This window comes from Podarcis erhardii, assembly GCF_964252035.2.
Source record: "Podarcis erhardii genome assembly, chromosome: 10".
Lineage (NCBI taxonomy): Eukaryota > Metazoa > Chordata > Lepidosauria > Squamata > Lacertidae > Podarcis > Podarcis erhardii.
In genome coordinates, this window is record NC_138500.1 from 8,792,331 (window position 1) to 8,813,360 (window position 21,030).

At 46.2% G+C, this 21,030-nt stretch overlaps 1 protein-coding gene across 1 annotated transcript in view; it reads right to left on the reverse strand.

Moving 5' to 3' along the window:
- The window catches only part of MKLN1 (muskelin 1), a gene marked incomplete at its 5' end in the record, with an annotated part of 97,697 nt that overhangs the window by 45,068 nt on the left and 31,599 nt on the right, over positions 1–21,030 (reverse strand). The window contains 3 exons of the mRNA XM_081879420.1: positions 4,109–4,221; positions 13,032–13,097; positions 14,118–14,195. Of these exons, the coding sequence (XP_081735546.1) occupies positions 4,109–4,221; positions 13,032–13,097; positions 14,118–14,195 (257 nt within the window). The remainder of the gene's footprint in view (positions 1–4,108; positions 4,222–13,031; positions 13,098–14,117; positions 14,196–21,030) is intronic.

Genomic DNA, 21,030 nt, shown 5'->3' on the forward strand with positions numbered 1-21,030 from the left:
AGGACTAGCAAGCTCCTTTGGAGACTTCTCCACCGAGAAGTCTCCAAGAGGATTCTATTGCATGAGAGACATTACCAGCAGGATACTATGACATCAACCTTTGCCGTGTCCTTGCAAAAACAAACATGTGCTTCTGCATCGTAAGCCGTCACCAGACAACAATTTTTATCCTCCTCCAACATTCCAGCAGCCATGCTCTCACTTTTCTATCCTCAGGGCAGGATAAACGCAGAACCAAAGACCCAAATGTTCAAACAAGACCTTAGGGACACCAAACAGCTGCAATGAGGAAAGATTAAGCTCATCTCAAGATGGTTGGGAGAAAAGGGTTCTAAGCCAAGGCTTCTTCCAAGCGTTATGTTTTCTGGGGTGAGCATTCAAAAATTAAGTTCTTCTTCAATGGTGTTTTGAAGTGGCGCAATCCCAAGAGGATGGTACCACACCCCTCGGCCCACTTCAGTCAGCTCTGACAAAAGCGAAGAAATGCAAAATAGATCACGGTAGGATTCAGCAATGGGTCCCCATGGCTTCTTTCTCAGCTGTTCTGTTACAATGGACTGACTCCCTTGGCAATCTTGGCTTATTTTTTTGAGAGCAAAAAATTAGGCAAGTTTATAACGGAGCCACTACCAAACTGAAGGCTATAGGCACACCACCATTCAAACACACTCCTTCTCCATTTGGTCCCAACCTTGCCCGATCACCTGCATATACTAGGAAGATGCAGCTGAAAGGTTTCACATCACCCGACAACACCTTGGTGTCAGTTCAAAGGGCAGCTGAAAGTGTTTCCTAAGGCATTAAGGGAGATGCACGTGAACAAGTCCTCCGTCAAGAGACTTGGCCTGAAGTCATCCGCTAAATTTCATGGCTGATCCGCTAAATTTCATGGCTGATCATGCGGACTCAACAGGCTTGCAATATAAGCCCTGTTCTACCCCAAGTTCTCTCACCTGTTTGGTAAAATAGGATGGACTGACTGTTGTCCCTGAACTTCCTTTGGTCCCTTTGTTTAAAGCGCTTTACACTACCGCCTGCTTTGCATCTATAGCCATGCACAGCCATCTCACGGTGGTGGATATTAACCATAAAGAAGTGGAAAATGTTCTTCCGTGCTCTGGGTTTTCAGGTTTCTGGTCCCAGTGTCAGTTCTTTTAAGGTGCACGTGTCATTTCGCTGTTCATGTTTCATTGTATGTGAAGCCTATCAGAAGGATGGAATCCCACCCCCTCCTGGGATCTCAAAAGTCCCCAATAATTACGATGCTTGCTCCTTCCTCATGCTGCCACACCCTGTTAGCTCCTCCCAGCTCTGGGACATCGCATAGTTTGAGAGGCATAGGTATCTGCCAACTTAGTTGACATGCTGTCTTAGGAAGACCATCCTCGTTTCCTATACAAATATGCATGCTCTCTCCAACCCTGTCCACAGAACAGCCCAGGCCACCAACTCAGGCTGCCGCAAATCTTGCAAGATCTTAACCGAATATAGGGAAACAAGCTTGCATGAGCATTAGCTACAAATTGGCCTCAGTTGTTTCTTTACAGTAATGGGCACATAACCCAAGTCAGGCCATCTAAACTCTGGTCAAATGTACCTTCTTCTCTTCTTCCCAGCCCCATGCTTTGATCCCGCAGGCAAGCTGGCACAAGAAGCCAAGATCAAGGTGATGCAGAGCAAGGGTTTCAACATACAGTGGTGCCCCGCAAGACGAACGCCTCGCAAGACGGAAAACCCGCTAGACGAAAGGGTTTTCCGTTTTGGAGGCGCTTCGCAAAATGAATTTCCCTATGGGCTTGCTTCGCAAGATGAAAATGTCTTGCGAGTTTTTCCGACTTCCCCCCCCCCTTTTTCTAAGCCACTAAGCTGCTTATCAGCTGATCCGCTAAGCCGCTAAGCCGCTAATAGCGCTAAGCCGCTAAGCCGTCAATGGGCTTGCTTCGCAAGACGAAAAAACCGCTAGACGAAGAGAATCGCGGAACGGATTCTTTTCATCTTGCGAGGCACCACTGTATTCTCACTAAGGGCGTTACAAATCTGGAGACACCAAGAGAATAACTTATTCTAAAGCTTTCTGGTAACATGTAGTTGCCTGCCAAAGAAAATCCCCATTCACAGCCTTTAAAGTGGCAATTAATAGCCTGTTCCTACTGAGAAGTAAGTCTAACTAAGCTCACTGGAGTCTACCCCACAAATAACTGAACAAGATTGCAGCCGAAGCCTCACATGCAATACCAGCGTTGAGGTTCAGGATTTGAATAAACATGTTATAATTCAAAAGCAAAACATTTTTTTTCTTAGAATCCATTTGATATTCTCAACAACTCAGTACAACAGATTGTTCCTTTTAGTGGCTTGTTTATGAACAAGCTGCCCTTCCTCTCGCAGGAACATTGGAAGCATCTCCCTTGTTGAGCTTATTTATCCCGTTCCAACCGTGACCTTTGCAGTTGGCCTCGAGATTTTTGTCACAGTCCAGAAGCGTGAGTTTCCTGGCCCAGAAGCACACCGGCTGCTCTTAGTAGGGAGTTTGCTCCTCATCTGCAAGAAGAGAGCTACACCATTCCCTCCTTCAAAATAGTAAAATACTGGCTTACGCAGCAGATTTAACACACACAGCATACACTTAGATCTCCTCCTTAACTAACCCTCTAAGATCAGGAGGCCTCCTTCCATTTGCAGAAGGAATGGGGATCCAGCAGAGCATACAAGGGAGTAGGTGGCACGCAAGAGGGCTGCCCAACAGTGTTCGAAATTAGCCAGGCGCCAGGTGCATTTTGCACCTAGCTATCAGCCATTTGTGACCAAGTGAGGATGCAAGGGTGACAGGATTGTGCCTGACATCTCCACCATCTGAGGATCATTCGATCTGCACTGTTTTCACATGCTACTGCCCCATCAGTTGTATTTTATCTGCACAATCGGAATGAATTTCTAGAAGCAAAACGCTTTTTCTGTGCAGCCTGAGCAGGAGCAGTCACCGTTAAGAAAAAGAGGGTGAAATAGGTCGATGGACATGTGGACTGTCCCTGGGTCAAGTGACTTTTCTTCTTTAGGTTCTCAAAGCTCTCAACCTAGCTCAAGGTTGTCATCTGAACTAGCCAGATCAGTCAGTCCATTGCCTGAAAAATAAGACTTTGGAGTCATCTTGCCCCAAAATGGCAACAAGACATTCTGTTTTGGAGACTGCAAACTTGGTTTAAGGAGTCATTTGGCACCTAGCTTATATATCTGAGTTTCTAACACTGTGGCCCGACCCTCCAGGGGTATAAGGACAAGGGGAAATTGATCAAAGTCTTCGCCTATGCCTTCCACTGATAGATACATCCCATGAGCAGAACTCTGCTCCTGAGATGCTCCCACTAGTGGAAGCTTGGTTAGGAACTAATCCTTAGCATTTACATGCTGCTTTCAAGTGTCCAACATATTCTGCCTACATTTTTTTTGTGCCATTTCTGCAACCATCCTGGAAGGCAGATCAGTATTGTACCCCCGATAGAGAAGCCCGAGGCTGAGAGAGTTGTCCAAGGCTACCTTTGGACTGCCTGGAGGAGAGTTAAGCCAAGGACTCCCTGATTCACTCCTCACTCTCTCTTAGCCATTCTGCTGCACCAGTTCAGTCCCTGGGAGAGGGGAGGGGAGAAGAGAAAAGTCTTCCAAGTTTTACTCAAGTAAAACCCATTTAAAAACCATCCAACTTCCAGATACTCGTCTCTTCCCAAAGTTTCATTTAGTTAAGTGCTTCTTCTGCATGTATATTTGGAGACATCCAGTAGTAGCTTTCGGTACTGATGTCTCCCATCAGCTCCAAACTCTTCATTAAAAATTTTTTATCATTCTGTTCTGCCAAAGCATCTTGTTTATTTCTCGGCAATGGAACGGCCAAACTTTTCCATCAACTATTATGAAATGCATTTGAAATCCAAAAAGGGTCATGACTTCATATTCTCTTAGAACAAGCACGGAGGGGATGGGAATGTTAAGTTTCCAACATCACTGCTGGCTCAAGGCTGAGCTACAATCAGGGTGTTTTTAAGAATTGTGTTGCCTTGGCAAACACCAGGCTCTGGTCACATGGTGCACTCATAAGAAAATGCTTGAAACTTGCCTCTTTTTCAGTATCCCTTGATATACACGCCCACTGGTTCTCCTTCACGCTGTAGGCCCAGAAGTCAGCCAGGTCCTGAGTCCCGTCCCAGCCGCCAAACAAATATACTGTTTCTAATCAAAATTTCAGGGGAAAAAGGCATTAGTTTGTGAACAAAACAGATTGAAGCATGAGATCATCGTTAGAATGTTTGCTTGCAACATCTATAAACACTTTCCAAATTTCAGGGTGGCACTCAACCAAGTTTAAATCAGTGGAGGCCTGCTGAAATTAATGGACCTAATTTAGTCATGTTCCTTAATTTCAACGGGTCGACTCCAAGGAAAACTTGCCTGAGTATCACTTCCTTCGGAATATGATAACTTATCCATTAGGAAGCTGGTGGCAAACACTTAATGTAAAAAGCTAGCTGTATTCTAATGGGGCTTGGTCAAGACGTTCCTGGTGGGCTGTGTCCCTAACCATTTGGAGGTTTTAGAAGCATGTAGGCTTTGACACTATCTATATGAGAAGGATCTGGTTTTGTGCTAAGAGAGGCACTGAGTAGCTCTAACGGACCAAAGAGAGGTGGGAGTAAACAATGCTGTCCAATCAGATAAAAAAGAAAGGATTGATGGACACTCAAGTGAACCTCTTACACACCTAGGATTCAAGCAGGGTAAGTGCACAGAGGCCCTTAGAGATGTCCTGACCTCTTACGTTCCTTCACAAAGAGCAAAGAGAAGTTGCAATTTCTGAGTTAAGTCTATACTTTAGTGAATGGAGGGAGTTCATCTCAGTCATAACATTATAGGTTGGCAAGTGGTAGCACCTGGGCCAGTTCTGCCTACACGCTCTTCCAAGACATCCAAACATTTATCCCCTTCCTATACTTCCTAAGCGGTGTGGAAAGAAAGGACTCTGAGAGGAGAAAGGTGAGCAAGTGGGGAGGTGGGGACCTTTTGTAGCCCAAGGGCCACATTCCTTTCTAGGCAGCCACTGGAGGTCCAGATGCTGCATGTGGGCATAGCTAGAAGCAAAAGTGGATGGAGCAACAAATGCAAATTTTATATTTGCTGTAGGGTCTTTTCTTTACAGACATACACACACACCTTTCTATCTTCCAACCAGACAAGCAGGAAGCATTATCAGAGTTATAGGTGAAAACAATTGGGGTACAAAGTAGGGTTGGAGTAAAGTATAGCCAGGGGAGACATCCAAGGGGCAGATACAGAAGCACGAAGGGCTGCACTTGGCCCTGTAAAATATCAGCTATCCAGAAACAGATAGGTAGCCGTGTTGGTCTGCCATGGTCAAAACAAAATAAAAAAATTCCTTCCAGTAGCACCTTAAAGACCAACTGAGTTAGTTCTAGGTATGAGCTTTCGTGTGCATGCACACTTCTTCAGCTATCCAGAAGTGGTGGGCGAATTAGTCAATGGTTACTTGGCACCTGCTCGCACATTTCCTCCAGTTCCCAAACCTTTATCCTAAGTGTGGCTCAGCTTTACACCTATCAGAGAAGGAAACCACTTTGGAAAGAGCGATGGAGCGGAATCACAACCACAGATAAACCCGGTGGACCTCAGGAGGAAGAGGAGTAGGGATATCGTGATGGCGGCTGGAGGAGCTATTGTGCCAAGGGAATTTCTACCGCAAGCTGCTCCCCAGTGTCTTTATGCTTTCTCCAGCCAGAGCACTGCTGCTTTTTCCCCTACTGCTAGAGAATGGAAAACGCTACATAAGGGCTGCCCAGGTCACAGGTTAAGAGCCTCCCAACTACCGCAAAACAGGTGAAAGAGGTCAGAGAAGAATAAGAGGAATCCTATTCAGAATAAGGGAATTTCCCTTAAAAAATGGGAAACGTTGACAGCTATGTTGTAGAGTCGGAAGGGATCTCGAGGGTCACCTAGTCCAACGCCCTGCAATGTAAAGAAAAATAAATCCTGCTCCATTTTTTAATTTTTTTTTTTTAAGTTAGCATCTTTTGGCAACTGAAATGCAGCTGGCACAGAATATAGCATTTAGACCAGCTGCTGGCTGGGGCTGATGGGAATTGTAGTCTAAAACACTGGAGGGCAACAGAACACCTGCCTCCCACAACTGATCTTCTCAAGCAACGTGCAGACACGGGAGAGAAAGTGCTGGGTGTTTCCTGGTCTCTCTTCTCGGTTCACGTAGGGTGATGGCAGGCCTCAGAGCCTTCTGTCTTAGCAGACAGGTTGGTGTGAAAAGTGTTCCCTAAAGACATTTGGGGCGAAATGGCTGCTTTGTCGGGGTAGGTGCTTAAGCCGACCCGAATGATTCCATGCCAAAACTACTTATTGAAATAAAATATTAACATATTAATTCAAAGACATCTGGGCAGCTTTCCACCTGACAGCAACAACGCATCTGTTTTAGAAAGGGATTTTAAAAAGAGGAGGATAGGAATTATTGACCCCTGTCTGCAGCAGTGCTAGTGGCTGCCACTGGCACCATCGCCAAGAGGTTACCTTGGGTCATTAACTTTAATTACCCTTCCTTTCTGGGCACAGGGCAGCCAATGTTCCTTGCAAAGAGCAAGTCCTTTTGTGTCCCTAAGTTCTCACAGCTCACAAAACCCACATTTGCCACAATGGCCCGATTGATAACTGAGGAAAAAACACAGGAGATTTGGCACGCGGTGCATATTCTACTGGACCTCGGGCAAAACGCCACGCAAAGCACGGAGAGGCTGCGCCGATCACAAACCTGAACTGAATCTGGTGGGAGATGGTGGGAATAGCATGCGCAAGAACTGGATCCATCGCCATCCTAGACTGAACTCATAAGATCGCAGAAGGGACAGGAGAGAGGCAAGCTTGCTTTGCATCTCACTTTGCAACTGCGCCTGCCCCCCAGCTCAACAAGACAGAGGCACCATACCTCCTCAGCGGAATGAGCAACGTTTGCCTCTCTCTCCTCTTCTCTCCTTAGCTGATACTAAAAATAACAAAAGTTATTTTTGGTCTGCAATTGAACTTAAGAAGTACGGAACAAGCGCTCCCTTTGTAATGAAGTATTATCTTGATGCAAATCCTCGCTCCAGAATTTGCATCAGTCCCCATAGGAATGGAGAGAGAACCCAGATGAATCAATGGGCCAATGGCCCGTCTAGCGCAGCATCCTGTTGTCTCAGTGGATGACCAGGGGCCTATAGGAAGCCTGGAATCAGGACTGGATCGCAACATCACTCTCTGCTCCTGCCGTTTCCAGCAAGTGGGATTCAGGAGCATTCTGACAGGTAGAACAAAGCCCCCGTCCTATTCCAAATTTCGAAGCCCTCATTTATAAATAAATCAGAACCAGGAACGCCATTTTATTCCCACCACCCCTTAAACATCTCTCCACAAGTGTCTGTCCATCCTCTTCATCCACGTTTCCTATGAAGGATTATCTTGCCAGGCAGAATATTCCACTGGTGGATTGCTCTTAATTAGAAAGCTCTTTCCCCATGTTTAAGATAGAGCTCTTTTCTCCTTCAAGCCCTTTCACGCCATTCTGATGAGTCCTTAAGGTGATTGCCTGCGTCTCCTCTGCTGGTACATCTTCAGAATATTTAACGGCTGTTAAAACGCTCCTCGGAAATTTCCCCCTTCTAAGAAAAGCATTCGTTTCTTTCACGAAAAAGGCCCAAGTGGCAGGGAGGTATTTTGACAGTCAACCTTTGCTCGCACAATCACAGTCAGGCCAGCCTCGTCCGTAATAAACCATTTGCCTGATATGCTTCACACACGCACTGCTCCCAAGGGAGCGTTTTCAAAACAGGCTAATATTCCCGTGTCTTCCACTTATAGGCTCTACAGTCTCCAAAGCCTATTGTTCCAATACATACCTTTCAAGCATTGTCCCTGCCTGACGCCACCCCAGCTACTTTGACATCACAACCAGTAGCTTCTGCTTCTGCAATGCAAAACATGCATATAGCCAAGAAACGGAGTTAACAGAACATAGAATCAGCGAGTTGGGTGGGGAGGGGACCCTGAAGATCATCTAGTTCAACCCCCTGCAATGCAGGGATATGCAGCTGTCTCATGCGGGGATCAAACCTGCAGCCCTGGCATGATCAGCACCATAGTCTAACCAGCTGAGCTTTCCTTTTATAGGAGCATAAAGCACAGCTGCTTACGTAAATGTAAGCTCATTTTTAGAGCAGTAAAACACAGGAACATTAGGAAGCTGCATTATTCGGAATCAGACCATCGGGTTCAGCTAGCTCATCATAATCCATGCTGACCGACTGACTTATTTATTTGATTTATATACCACCCTTCATCAAAAGATCTCAGGCCGGTTTGAAGTTGCTCCCCAGGGTTCCAGGCAGAAGCCTTTCCCAGCTCCAGCTGGAGATATTGGAAATGCAAAGCAGATGCTCTTGCCACTGAGCTACAACCCCTCCCATTTAACACAGGAATGTTGTTGTTGTTTAGTCGTTTAGTCGTCTCCAACTCTTTGTGACCCCATGGACCAGAGCACGCCAGGTACTCCTGTCTTTCAATGCCTCCCGCAGTTTGGTCAAACTCATGCTGATAGCTTCGAGAACACTGTCCAACCATCTCGTCCTCTGCCATCCCCTTCTCCTTGTGCCCTCAAACTTTCCCAACATCAGGGTCTTTTCCAGGGTGTCTTCTCTTCTCATGAGGTGGCCAAAGTACTGGAGCCTCAGCTTCACGACCTGTCCTTCCAGTGAGCACTCAGGGCTGATTTCCTTCAGAATGGATACGTTTGATCTTCTTGCAGTCCATGGGACTCTCAAGAGTCTCCTCCAGCATCATAATTCAAAAGCATCAATTCTCTGGCGATCAGCGTTCTTTATGGTCCAGCTCTCACTTCCATACATCACCACAGCTTTAACTATACTAACACAGGAATACTAAACCCCCAATGATCAAACCATGCAACAGCAGTCCAAATTACCACAGCAAAATACAGGAACCACCAATTTCACTAACAGAAAATCAGACACATTATCCATTCTCTAGAACGGGCATAGGCAAACTCGGCCCTCCAGATGTTTCGGGACCACAACTCCCATCATCCCTAGCTAACAGGACCAGTGGTCAGGGATGATGGGAATTGTAGTCTCAAAACATCTGAAGGGCTGAGTTTGCCTATGCCTCCTCTAGAACCACCATCTAAACAAATGCAGCTTCGCTTGCCAGTGTGGGAGGAAGAAAGGGGTGACACCTCAAAACTTACAAGGAGAGGAAGGAAGAACTTTCTGATAGTAAGAGCTGTTTGAAAGTAGAACAGACCTCCTTGAGAAGCTGTGGACTCCCCTTCCTTGGAAGTTTTTAAGCAGAGGTTGGATGGCCATCTGTCAGGGATGCTTCAGTTGAGATTCCTGCACTGCAGGGGGTTGGACTAGATGGCCCAGGGGGTCCCTTCCAACTCTACGATTCTATGAATTCCTTATTCTAGAGACACACTGCTAGAAGCCCTGTTTCTGGTTAAAAAGACAAACCACTAGTACTTGGAGGTCGGCTTAATTAGGAGATCTTAATTTGGAAGGTGGGGCAGGATTTATAGACTAGGAGATGCTCCCTAAGATTTTAAGCTTTAAGCTTGCTTGATGCCATCGGAGACAAGAGGCCTGACCTCCGCTTATGAAAGCACATCCCCGTATTGCTGCTGGCAGCGACGCTGACGGGTTACGTAACCATCCTCCTCTGACAGGAATTATCATCAATTCCATAGCACTGTGAGAGCAAACACGCACACGGTCGCCCCTAACAAAGCATCTACAGTGATGTCTCCTGGCTTCACGAGGCACTAAGCAAAATATTAAAATGGATGCCCACAAGACATGCAATAAATTGGCAGGAGGGCTCTCCTCCGTCAGGTAGCTGGCTAGTGAGCCAAGTGCTGATTCATCCCCACGCCAGGCGCTTTGCTATTCATAGCTTAGCAATACTGTGTCACTTTTTATCTCGGTGGTGGTGGTGGGAGGCGGCCTCCAACTCAGGGACCCCAGGCAGCCACTTGCACTAGACTGGCCAGAACCAGTCTTTTGGATTTATGCCCATAATGAGAAGAAGAGGGGCATATTTATGGAAAAGAATACAGTACAGGTGTCCGTCTGCCTCAAGCAAACCAGGGGTGTGTTGTTCCTCAGTGAGATTCCCAAGGGAAAAGCCTCTGGGCCCTTCTTACCTAAAGAAAAAGGAAGCTTAAGTCCGATGCAATGGAGAGGGAATTTCCATTTAGCAAGAGATTGTTCAGGATGGAGAAGGCCAATGTCACGTTCCATGAATCAAGGTAAGTCTCGGGCAGTAGAAAAACTAGGATGGGAGTTGGGACAGAAGGCGAAGCTCTCCTGTGCTCAAAATAGGCCCCAAAGGTCACGTAGCAAATTGGAAGTTTTCCAGATGACGTTAAGGCAGCTAATACTTACTTTTTCAGCTTGGAATAATTGAAATATGCATGTTCAAGGCGGCAGATGGAAAGCTATGTAGCTCAGCTTTATCAGAGACTTATGGGACGTGGTAGCAAGCAGAGGAGAGCTTCTCGTTGGCCGGTAAATCACTTACAGCCACTGAATATTGGGCTGGCAGAAAATACAGACTGAATATACAGGTGAGGGGCTGCTGAGAGGAGAGCAGCAAACGACAAGAGCAGTCCACCTTGAAATTCTGGCAGCGACTGACACACCTTTAAAATTGCTCAGCCACCCTTGGACTGTTCCAGATTGCACATCCTGAAAGTGTCAAACAAGCTTGAAATAGCGGGAGCACGAAATGTCCTGGTACTATTTGCCCAGAAAAATCAGGCAAATAGCCACTGGTCACCAGTACCTTCCCTGAACACGTGGCAGTTTTAAAACGACAGCGGGTGTACGTCATAATTTGTTGAGACAAACTGCAGAATTCCAGAAACTGGCCTCTCTACAAAGTAACTTCTGTCATGCACGTCAGGAGAAAATTTCCTATTCTATTTCTGCCAGAATAATAACGTTAAAAAGTATTCCGCTTTCTGTCCACTAGAGGGTGCTTCCCTGCTGCATTAACAATCCCTCTGGCATTTAACGGTATAACTATTATTTATTATGTGACTGTTAACTAGAAGCTGTACAAAAATGATAAAACAATGTCCCCACACAAAATACTATGAACTAATAAAACAAACCATGAGGGAGGAAAGAAAATGAGGAGGAATGGTTAGGAGGCATATATATAACCAGAAAGGCCTTGGATTACTTTAAAGTTGTTTTTCATTTATTTATAGAGTTTATAGGCTGCCTTTCAAAACAAAACTTTGTCCAAGGTAGCTTAGAATCAGTATCTAAACCAGTATCTAAAAAGTTAAAACTGAAACAGCAGTATAAGACAATTCCGAATCTAGATCCTATAAAAGAATGCTTACAATTTTTAACAGAGAGCAGCAAAAGTTTTAAAATCCAGGCCATCATTTTAGCCCAAATGCAGCCTGAAATACTTTAGTATTTTAAAGGTCATTTCTCTTAATTCGTATTTTTCGTACTTTTCATATTTTAGGTCATTTCTCTTAATTCAGCATTCCTTGTACACACCTGAATCTACCATGAAAACTCTCTGGTAGAGGTTAAAAGCAAGCAAGCTGTACTTCAGAATGAAATAGCTTTTCTATACAGAGATTTATTTACTTTTTACTGTGCTCCTTGAAGCCCTTATAACAGGTTACAAAACTGGGGAGCTGGTATGACCACAGTGACCTGAAAAATTGCAGCTAAGATTGAATAAAGTCTTCAGTGTTCAATGAAAATAAGAAGGGTGAGTGAGTCTATTTCAGAGCAACCTGTTAAACAGATGGCTCTGGGATACCAAAACATATTTGGGTGATCTGAAATCACCCAATAGGAGTGCTATTTATGCAAGCACCAAAGAAAATTGAGATTCACTAAAAAAATTTTTATTGTGGCTGAGGTAATGGAAAGCAAAAAATAACTGCAGACCATTAGTCAATCTCCCCAGCAGAAAGGTTTCCTCCCAGCAATCAGACCCCAAAGCACCAAGCAAAAACCCCATCCGCCAAGGACCTCAAAGAGAACTTTCTCTTGGTCCTCAGCCAATGTCCACCCCACTCAGTGACATCACGTCTCTGGCCGAAGCAGTCACAGAAACCTCAAGCAAAGGCAGCCAGCCTTCCCTGACCCTTAGGGGCTCCTCAATTGATCCACCAAATTAAAAAATAACCATTTAAACCAAGCCCGGAATATGACTGCTTTGTACACTGGGAAAGGGACCACACACTGATCCCCGGTGCCATGAACCTGAATCAGTCCCTGGAATGAAGCCCCAAACACACCTGTCTTGACAGAAGGAAAGCTCAAGAATCACAGGCCATCAAGCAGCCAAAATCAGGACACTCCAGGCTAGGATCAGACAGGCACAGTCCTACCTACCAGCCAGGGTTGTTGATGGACGAAGATTCAGTAGGCCAGGCAAACAAGGTATGTAGGCAAGCAGAGAGAAGGGTCGGGAAGAAAGGAGGAAGAGACAGGCAGAGGAAGCCTAGTGGAGCTAAACCAACTGCCTCACATGGGAAAGGTTGGAAACCTCTGGTGCCAAGTCTGCACAGAGTTCCCATGAAGCTATGCAAGACTCCTGGCAATTATTCAGGCTGCAAAACTAGGCAAGAGCCTGATCCTAACATTGCATGGTGCAGAACAATTTTGTTTTAAGTGAATCTGCTTCTGGTCTGTGATCGTGTTGCGTTCCTCCAGTTAAACACATCCGTCTGCTCCACTGCACTGGAAGGGGAAGGAGCTGAGGTCAAAAGCTCCCTGCCTAATTCAGCAATGGTCCTCCTTTTGCAACCTTTCGCTGGTTTCTCAACAGTTTAAGCTGAACCTTGAAATAAGGTCATCCACAGAACTATAGCCAGATGCAAAAACCAATTCTAGTTTTGTTTTTAAAAAGAAAACAATAAACTAAAGGCTGCTCACCTGTCTGCACGTCAATGACCATTTGATGGCCGCCTCTCATTCCAGGCCTGCTGTCCTCTCCATCACCTTGTTCAAGTTTAAGGGAGAGAAATCCTCATTATTGTACATGGTTGTGAGTTTCCCGACGCACATATTTAACTGCATTCAAGATGCGCAAACTTACATAATTCCAAGAATGAAAACGACAGCACTGGCTATTGTAACACAAAACATGCAGGCGTCAAAACAGAATGCTGATATCCAACACGATACACTGTACTGGCTAGAGTGTTGGAATGAGACGGGGGAGACTTAGGTTTGAATTTCTACTTGGATTCAAAGTTATTGGATAGCTTTAAGTTAGTCCCTCCCCAGATTGCTGCAGGGATAACTTGAGAAGACCATGTATGCCACCCTGAGAGCCTGGGGAATTAGGGTGGGATAATAATGCAACTTTTTCCCCCATCAACCCCATGTGAAATATGTGCATCTTGAAAGGACATTTTCCTCTTCTGAAAACAAGCAGAAATGAAAAGGGTGGAGGGTATTCTCACTGACCAGGTCACTATATTATTTTCATGACCTTATGGGATCTGAGGGACGTGGGTGGCGCTGTGGCCTAAACAATAGAGCCTAGGGCTTGCCAATCAGGTCAGCGGTTCGAATCCCCGCGATGGGGTGAGCTCCCATTGCTCAATCCCTGCTCCTGCCAACCTAGCAGTTCGAAAGCATGTCAAAGTGCAAGTAGATAAATAGGTACCACTCTGGCGGGAAGGTAAACAGCATTTCTGTGCGCTGCTCTGGTTCGCCAGAGGCAGCTTAGTCATGCTGACCACATGACCAGGAAGCTGTATGCCGGCTCCCTCAGCCAACAAAGCGAGATGAGCGCCGCAACCCCAGAGTCGTCCGCGACTGGACCTAATGGTCAGGGGTCCCTTTACCTTTATGGGATCTGAAGTGCACATACAGCCAGTGAAAGAAAGCATTAAAATCCCTGCGGTCAGCTCCTGTTTGGACTATGATTCTTACACATTCTGCACTAACTTCTTAAGATCGTCCAGGAATAGCCTGCTACAGACTGTGTTGCAGCGAATCCAATTGTCTCACCTTTGGTGCTTTTGGGGATTATCTGACCCCACCGTGGTTTGTATTCCTGCTGACTGATGTACTGGTTGAACAAGCCATCTGTTTTAAGTGGGGGAAACAAAAACAGGAGAAAATGTCAGCAACCAGACGCTTCACAGAAAACTTCACTTTAAAAAATATTCATTTAATAAACTGTGCTAAATACTATACCTTTAAAAAGTAAATAGCATTAATTAAAAACTGATCAAAAGGCACCTTGAGCATTTTAGAGCAGAAATCTTGGTAACAGATATTGGGCAAAACCACCAAGTGGCATCACTCACAATCAAACGCATGTCAGGTAAGAAGGATATTAACTCCTCAGAAAAGGTGGAGAGCCAAACTTAGTGGTTTTCTGGAGAGGGGGCATGACTGGAGGCAGTCCTAAGGCGCAGAAAGAGAGGCTTGGAGGACCACATTGGGCCCTAAGGGTTGAGTTTCTCCACCCCTGATTTATGGTGTTTTATTGCACGTGTTGAATATTTCCTTTTAATCAGCCGCTCATCACTTTGGTGGCTTCTGGGCTGAAAAGCAGCCTATAATTAAATGGCAACAGTAATAATACCCTTTGACCAGGATAGAGCTCACTATGTGGAGACAGGAGGGGAGTTCAGCCAGAGAAGCTGCTGGAGAGCATCGCTAGCGGCTCAGGATGTCAGAATGTGTGCTCCTGCTCAGGCAGGCTGGATCCTGTCCTTGTTTTGAGAGTGCATGAGAATGCTTCGAAGCGCAAAAGCCTTTGCGTCTCATGCCTGCAGAAGTCCCCTGGCAGCTCCTAAGACCAAAACGCAGCATATGATGCTTTTTTAAAGGGTCGGGTCGGGATCTCCAATCAACACCCCCCAGGATGACTTGTGTCACATACAACGCTCTCCCGCCTCCAGCTGTGTTTGTGACTTCCTTATAACCCGGCTTCTCTTGCGCAGGATGCTGGGCCTGGAGTTCTTCCAGGCTTCTTCCCAGAAATATTTCTCCCTTGGCAGCCGCTCCGCTTTCAATCTCCTTGTGCTAAACACCAACAAAGGCTTGTTTTGAGCTGGCACTGGCCAGGGGAGGGAGGGAGGGAGGGTGAGTTGGTTCAATCTTGTAGAAAGCACCTGATCCCTCTCCTCCCATTCTTCTCGCTGCCAAACCGCTCAAGGAAAAATGCCACCGCAATGCACTGGATTCCTCCGTCCCCTGCACCAAGGGCCATCGTCCACTTATAACGAAAAGGCGGTTTAGAAATAAGGCTTTCGGCTGATTTTTAGAAACAGTTCTCAACCGGTTTGGTTACCAAAACATGTCTCCAAAGCCCTCATCAGCAGCAATTTGGAACAGACGGTTACTTAAGGGAGCTGGTGCCAGGATTGGGGCTTTTAGGTGCTTTGCAAAATGTACCTTGCTGGGACATTGCAAGTTCATTTCACAGAAGGGCCACTGGTGCTTTCACCAATTCCCCACATGGGAAGTGGCTTGGCTTCAGAGCAGGGGATTTCTGGGATGTGCACAAATGACCTACCAACTCTCTTCATTATTTCTTTTAAGCAGGCTGAGTTGCCTACCTTTAATTCAAGTGATAGAAAGGAGCAAAGAGAAAAGAATGGCTAGAGGAGACCTCTAGCTGGAGAAACTGCAAGTATCCCAGCATACATCTTGAAGCTAAGGGCAGGAGGGGGGGGAAACTGTGCAAGCCACCCCATGGATGGGTTTCATCCATGGCACCAAAATTTAAGAAGAATGTTGACAAGCTGGAAGGTGTGCAGAGGGGGTGACCCAGATGATCAAGGAAACAAAGCATTATGAGGAACGGTTGAAGATGCTGTACTACCAAGCTACAGCCCTCCAGTTCTGAAAGACTCTCCTGCTAATCTAGCTCATTCCACAGATCTCCAACATCTGACGCCCCCATCCACCCAAAAGACTGTGTCCTGTTCAGCCCTGACCAGCATCCCTACTTGATGGCCTCCAGGTGCTCCAGACTACAACTCCCATTGGACATTGACAGCATCACCAATAGTCAGGGATGATGGGAGTTGTAGTCCAGCAGCATCTGGAGGGCACCAGGTTGGGGAAGGGGCTCTAGGCCGGGAACTGAGGAGAAATAGCAAAGAAATGCCCCCTTATCCAGCTTCCACGACATAAGGACCGTTCCTCAAGTAGCAACTTGCTTGTCTACCACTTTGAGACTAAGCACATATTTTCTCAAGAAGCAGAGCAATTATTTCAGTTCTAAATAAATTTAGCTTGCCGCTAACCGAGCATTTCACAATGCACTGCAGTCTTTTCAAGAGCGTACACATAACTGAGCTGGAAACAGATGTTTGGCAGGCTCAGAAAGGCAAAATCACTGACCCGATAGCAGCTTGAAACAGTTCAAGGCTTGTTCTCCCATTACAAAGTGGGGAGTTCAGGGGCAGTGTGACGTTACCAAGCCTCACAGACACAAAGTGGGACTGGGACCCAGGGAAAGAAATGAAGGCCAGGGGGTTCACAGATGATGTGTTAAGTCTACATCAGAGCCAGTTCTCCCCTTTAACCAGTCCAAGAGTGGGGTAGACACAGCTCCCTGACCGTCCCACATTGCTACCAAAGCCAGAATACAGAAAAGTTGCAGCCCCTATGTCAAAATACTACCATGAACAGACTTGATATCTCATCTGATCTTGGAAGCTAAGCAGGGTCAGGCCTGGTTAGTACTTGGATGGGAGACTGCCTGGGAATACCAGATGCCATAGGCTTATACAAAACTATAGCTCAGTCATTAGAGCATTAGGGTGGTGGGTTCGAGCCCCAAGTTGGGCAAAGGATTCCTGCATTGCTGGGGGTTGAACTAGATGACCCTTGCGACCCCGTCCAACTCTACAATTCTATTGTTCTACCTCTGCTTCATAGACAATAGAGTATTCCCACTAACTCTCACCACTTTCCCCAGCTGGTCAATAAGTCTATTGCAGAGATGGCTAGCCTGTGGCCCTCAATATATTATCCAACTCCCACCAGCCCCAACCAGCATGACCAATGGTCGGGAATGATGGGAGCTACAGACCAGCAATGTCTGGAGGTTTTCTACCCCTCCTTTATTGGAACCAACTAAATTGCAGCCTGGTAAATTAAAGTCTGGCTGCTTTGTTAAAATAAAGGCAGCCACATTCCTCTTTATTTCTGCTATCTGCCTATCCCAGGAACCTGTGCAGGGTTTTTTTTTTTAAGGTTTGACACAGATCTGGGTTACAAACCAGACTTTATGATTTCTCAAGAGATGGGAAGCAGCCATTTCCTCTTTATGCCCAGAATACTAGTTGTGCAACCTGATATCTGAGTCTTATTGAGCCAACAATCTCCATCTTGGAACAGAGCTTTCAAGTTGACCTCAAAGCTAATTGTTGCATGTTGTTTTTCCTTGTCCTCCTCACTGCTTGCATTGTGTAACATCTTTCCTGATGGAAGTGTTCTGGAGAACTTGAAAGCCTGCCATACTTTATTAGAACTAAAGATTTCGGCAAATATATTGCCCAACTGGGATTTGTTTTCTTATGGATCATGAAGGCTATTTTATTTCTTCTTCTTCTTTTAATTAAATTTGTACAATGCCCTGTACCCGCAGATCTCAGGGTGGTAACAACATAAAATCACAATACAAAGACAAAATACGTAATAAAAACAAAAACACATTTTAAAAGGGCATTGGATGTCTATCGGCACAGGGCCTGGTTAAAGAGGAACGTTTCTGCCTGGCACCTAAAGGTGTATAGGTGCCAGGTGAGCCCACCTGAGGAGAGCATTCCACAGACAGGGAGCCACTGCAGAAACCTCCAGACCCCTCGTGTCCTTTGTGTCAATCCTCTATGCCTATCCAAAGGCACCTCCTCAACACTTGCCTGACTCAATAAACCCTACCTCTTACAGCACCCAAACACTTGTGCCAAGCTAAGGAAAAGATGGAGCCTGTTGTAACCGGTTGCCAGGACCCAGCTGTCTCCCCTATTATCATCACTTTGTAATCAATACCCACATTCCCCAAACAGCACAAGCTCCTTTTTAAAAAAAAGGACTGCCTATAACCAATTTAGATAATTCTTTCATACGTCAGATGAGCATCCATGTGGGGAATTGGTGAAAGCCCCCCTGGCTTTAGCTGGCTAAGAAGATACTAACTTCCTGTCTAGTCATGGGGACCAACCTCTCTTACAAAAGCCTAGGAAACAGTCATTCAGATGTACGCTTTCCACATGTATTACCTGGAAAAGGGAAAGCGTTGCATCAGAATCAGCCCCTAGCAGTCCTCTGCCAACAGATACGCAGTCATCGGAAATGGGCAAGAAGTCATCCAAACAGAGTCTTGACTCAGGGGCAGGAGCGGGTGGGTGTTTGTGAATTTACAAGTTTTCGCAGCTCTGGCGAGATGAATTATTTGGAACGCTTGGTGCCTGCATCTGGAGGCGCTTCCAAGCAAGACCATTAAGGTAACCCTGCATTTGGCATTTCCACCATATGACTGAACTTTCTTGAGAGCTAGCCAGAATATAGGCTGCCTGGAAGCTCTAGGAATGAATCCAAATATGAGGTATTTAAGCCCCGGCTGCGAAACAGCTGAGTTTCAGGGAAACCTTTTTTTATTATTATTTCCAAGAGGAAGTCCAGCAGCTGCCTGAGTTTCCATCTGCACATTTTCTGAGAATTTCAGAAGACACCGGAGGGGAGGGGGACTGAGGAAGCATGCGTGGCCAATGGCCAACAGACACTGAAAACACATTATCTGGATGCAGGGCAAAGGGATCGTCAGCCTGCCATGGGCTGGTCCCGGCTACAGCCAGCTCTAGCCCTGGATTCCTCACCGCTTCTCTCCACCCAATCAAGCACCCTCTGCAATATTGTGAGAAAAATAAATATGCGGCACTTTCAAGCACAAGTGCAAGCCCAAACCCATTTCCAAGCCATGTGTACAAAAGCCAGCAGTTTAGTTTTCCAGAAAGCTTCATTTCTGCTTTGGCCAGGTAAGACAAGGGGGAAATGCAGGCCCAGGGAACTTGAGAAATTCCCTGGAGGAGGAAGACTTGGTAAGAAAACGAGTGCTTTGGCATCCCGGTAAGATCTTCAAGGAAGCACGCAGCCACAAGGAGGTATTTATGTATGAACTGCCCCAGATTTCGCCAGCAGGTAAACAGCTGCCTCCTTCTTTGCCCTGGGTTTAGCTCATGCAGTTGAGGGATTCACCTGTGGAAAAAGCATCCCTGGGCTCAGTCCCAGCCACTGACAAACACTTCTTTGGTTAAAGTTCACTCCCGAGGCAATCTGAGCACTCTCACTGGGGAGACTGTTTCATGCTCCTGTCCCTGGCTCTCTCCCCACACACCTGGCGTGCCACCCACTGCTCCTTAACCAGAGAGGGGAGGGAAGGAGACATCTGTCATTTGGTAACAGCCCTGAAACCCAAAAGGCTGCAGTCAACACTGCAAAGCTAGCTTAGGCTTCCTGACGTGCGTGACAAGGAATAAGTTGAATAAGTCACATGATACAAGTGGCCAGCCAATAGCATATATTACAGCAGGGGTCAGCAACCTTTTTCAGCCGGTCCACTGTCCCTCAGACCATGTGGTGGGCCGGACTATATTTTGAAAAAAAATAACAATGAATGAATTCCTATGCCCCACAGACAACCCAGAGATACATTTTAAATAAAAGCACACATTCTACTCATGTAGAAATACCAGGTAGGCCCCACAAATAACCCAAAGATGCATTTTAAATAAAATGACACATTCTTCTCATGTAAAAACACGCTGATTCCCAGACGTCCATGGGCCAGTTTGAGAAGGGGATTGGGCCGCATCCGGCCCATGGGCCTTAGGTTGCCTACGCCTGTACAGTAGTACCTCAGGTTAAGTACTTAATTCGTTCCGGAGGTCCGTTCTTAACCTTAAACTGTTCTTAACCTGAAGCACCACTTTACCTAATGGGGCCTCCTGCTGCTGCCGCGCTGCCGGAGCAAGATTTCTGTTCTCATCCTGAAGCAAAGTTCTTAACCTGAGGTACTATTTCTGGGTTAGCGGGGTCTGTAACCTGAAGCGTCTGTAACCCGAGGTACCACTGTATTACAGGGAGACGTTATGGGCCAGGCCACATACCTCCAAGAATAGGAATACAAATGCTTGTGCACACACCCATGCCTACAGGGAACTATATTTTGCAGGCTTCAGAAATGTTCACCCTTGTGATGGTGAGGCTACCCCCTTGTTTTCCAGACTCAACAGTCATCCCGTAAATGTAAGCATCACATCCCTCCGAGGCGCTGCATCTGGAAATTGTTTCCCAAAGGCAAAATGCTCTCGGCTTTGTAGCAATAAATCTAGCTGGGGCAAGGTGCCCTGATGGGTCAGTAATGTGGAGCTCCTCTTGCACCAGAACTCCAAGATCCCAGCTACCCATTCCATTTGTCACATTACAAGCAGCCACCTGCAAGCCAGGTCCAGTAACTATGGCAATCCCCAGGAGAAGGGCAGAGGAATCTAGAGGGGATCACAGGCAAGCATGCAGGGAAACAGGAGCCTCTAACCACCTTCTTTCATGCATTATTTCTCTGCTTATCTTATCTTTCCTTTAACAGCTAATTATCCCTGTTCCTTCCCCTCACACAAACCCTAGGGGACAATTGGCTGTTAAAGGAAAGGTAAGATCAGGAGAACAACAGAGGGATGCAGAAAGGTAGCCACTCCCTCTCTGCATTCCCCTACTATTCCCTCCAGAGTCAACTGCTTGCCTCCAGGGCAGCTGCAGCAGTGTCAGCCAGAGCCAGGCTTACACATGATGAGTACTCTGGACATGATGAACATGACATGTAACCACATTAGGGAATGCTCCTCTGAGCGGGGCAAGTAGGGAGTTTGTTAACAGGAACTGTAAAGTTCGTTCTGGG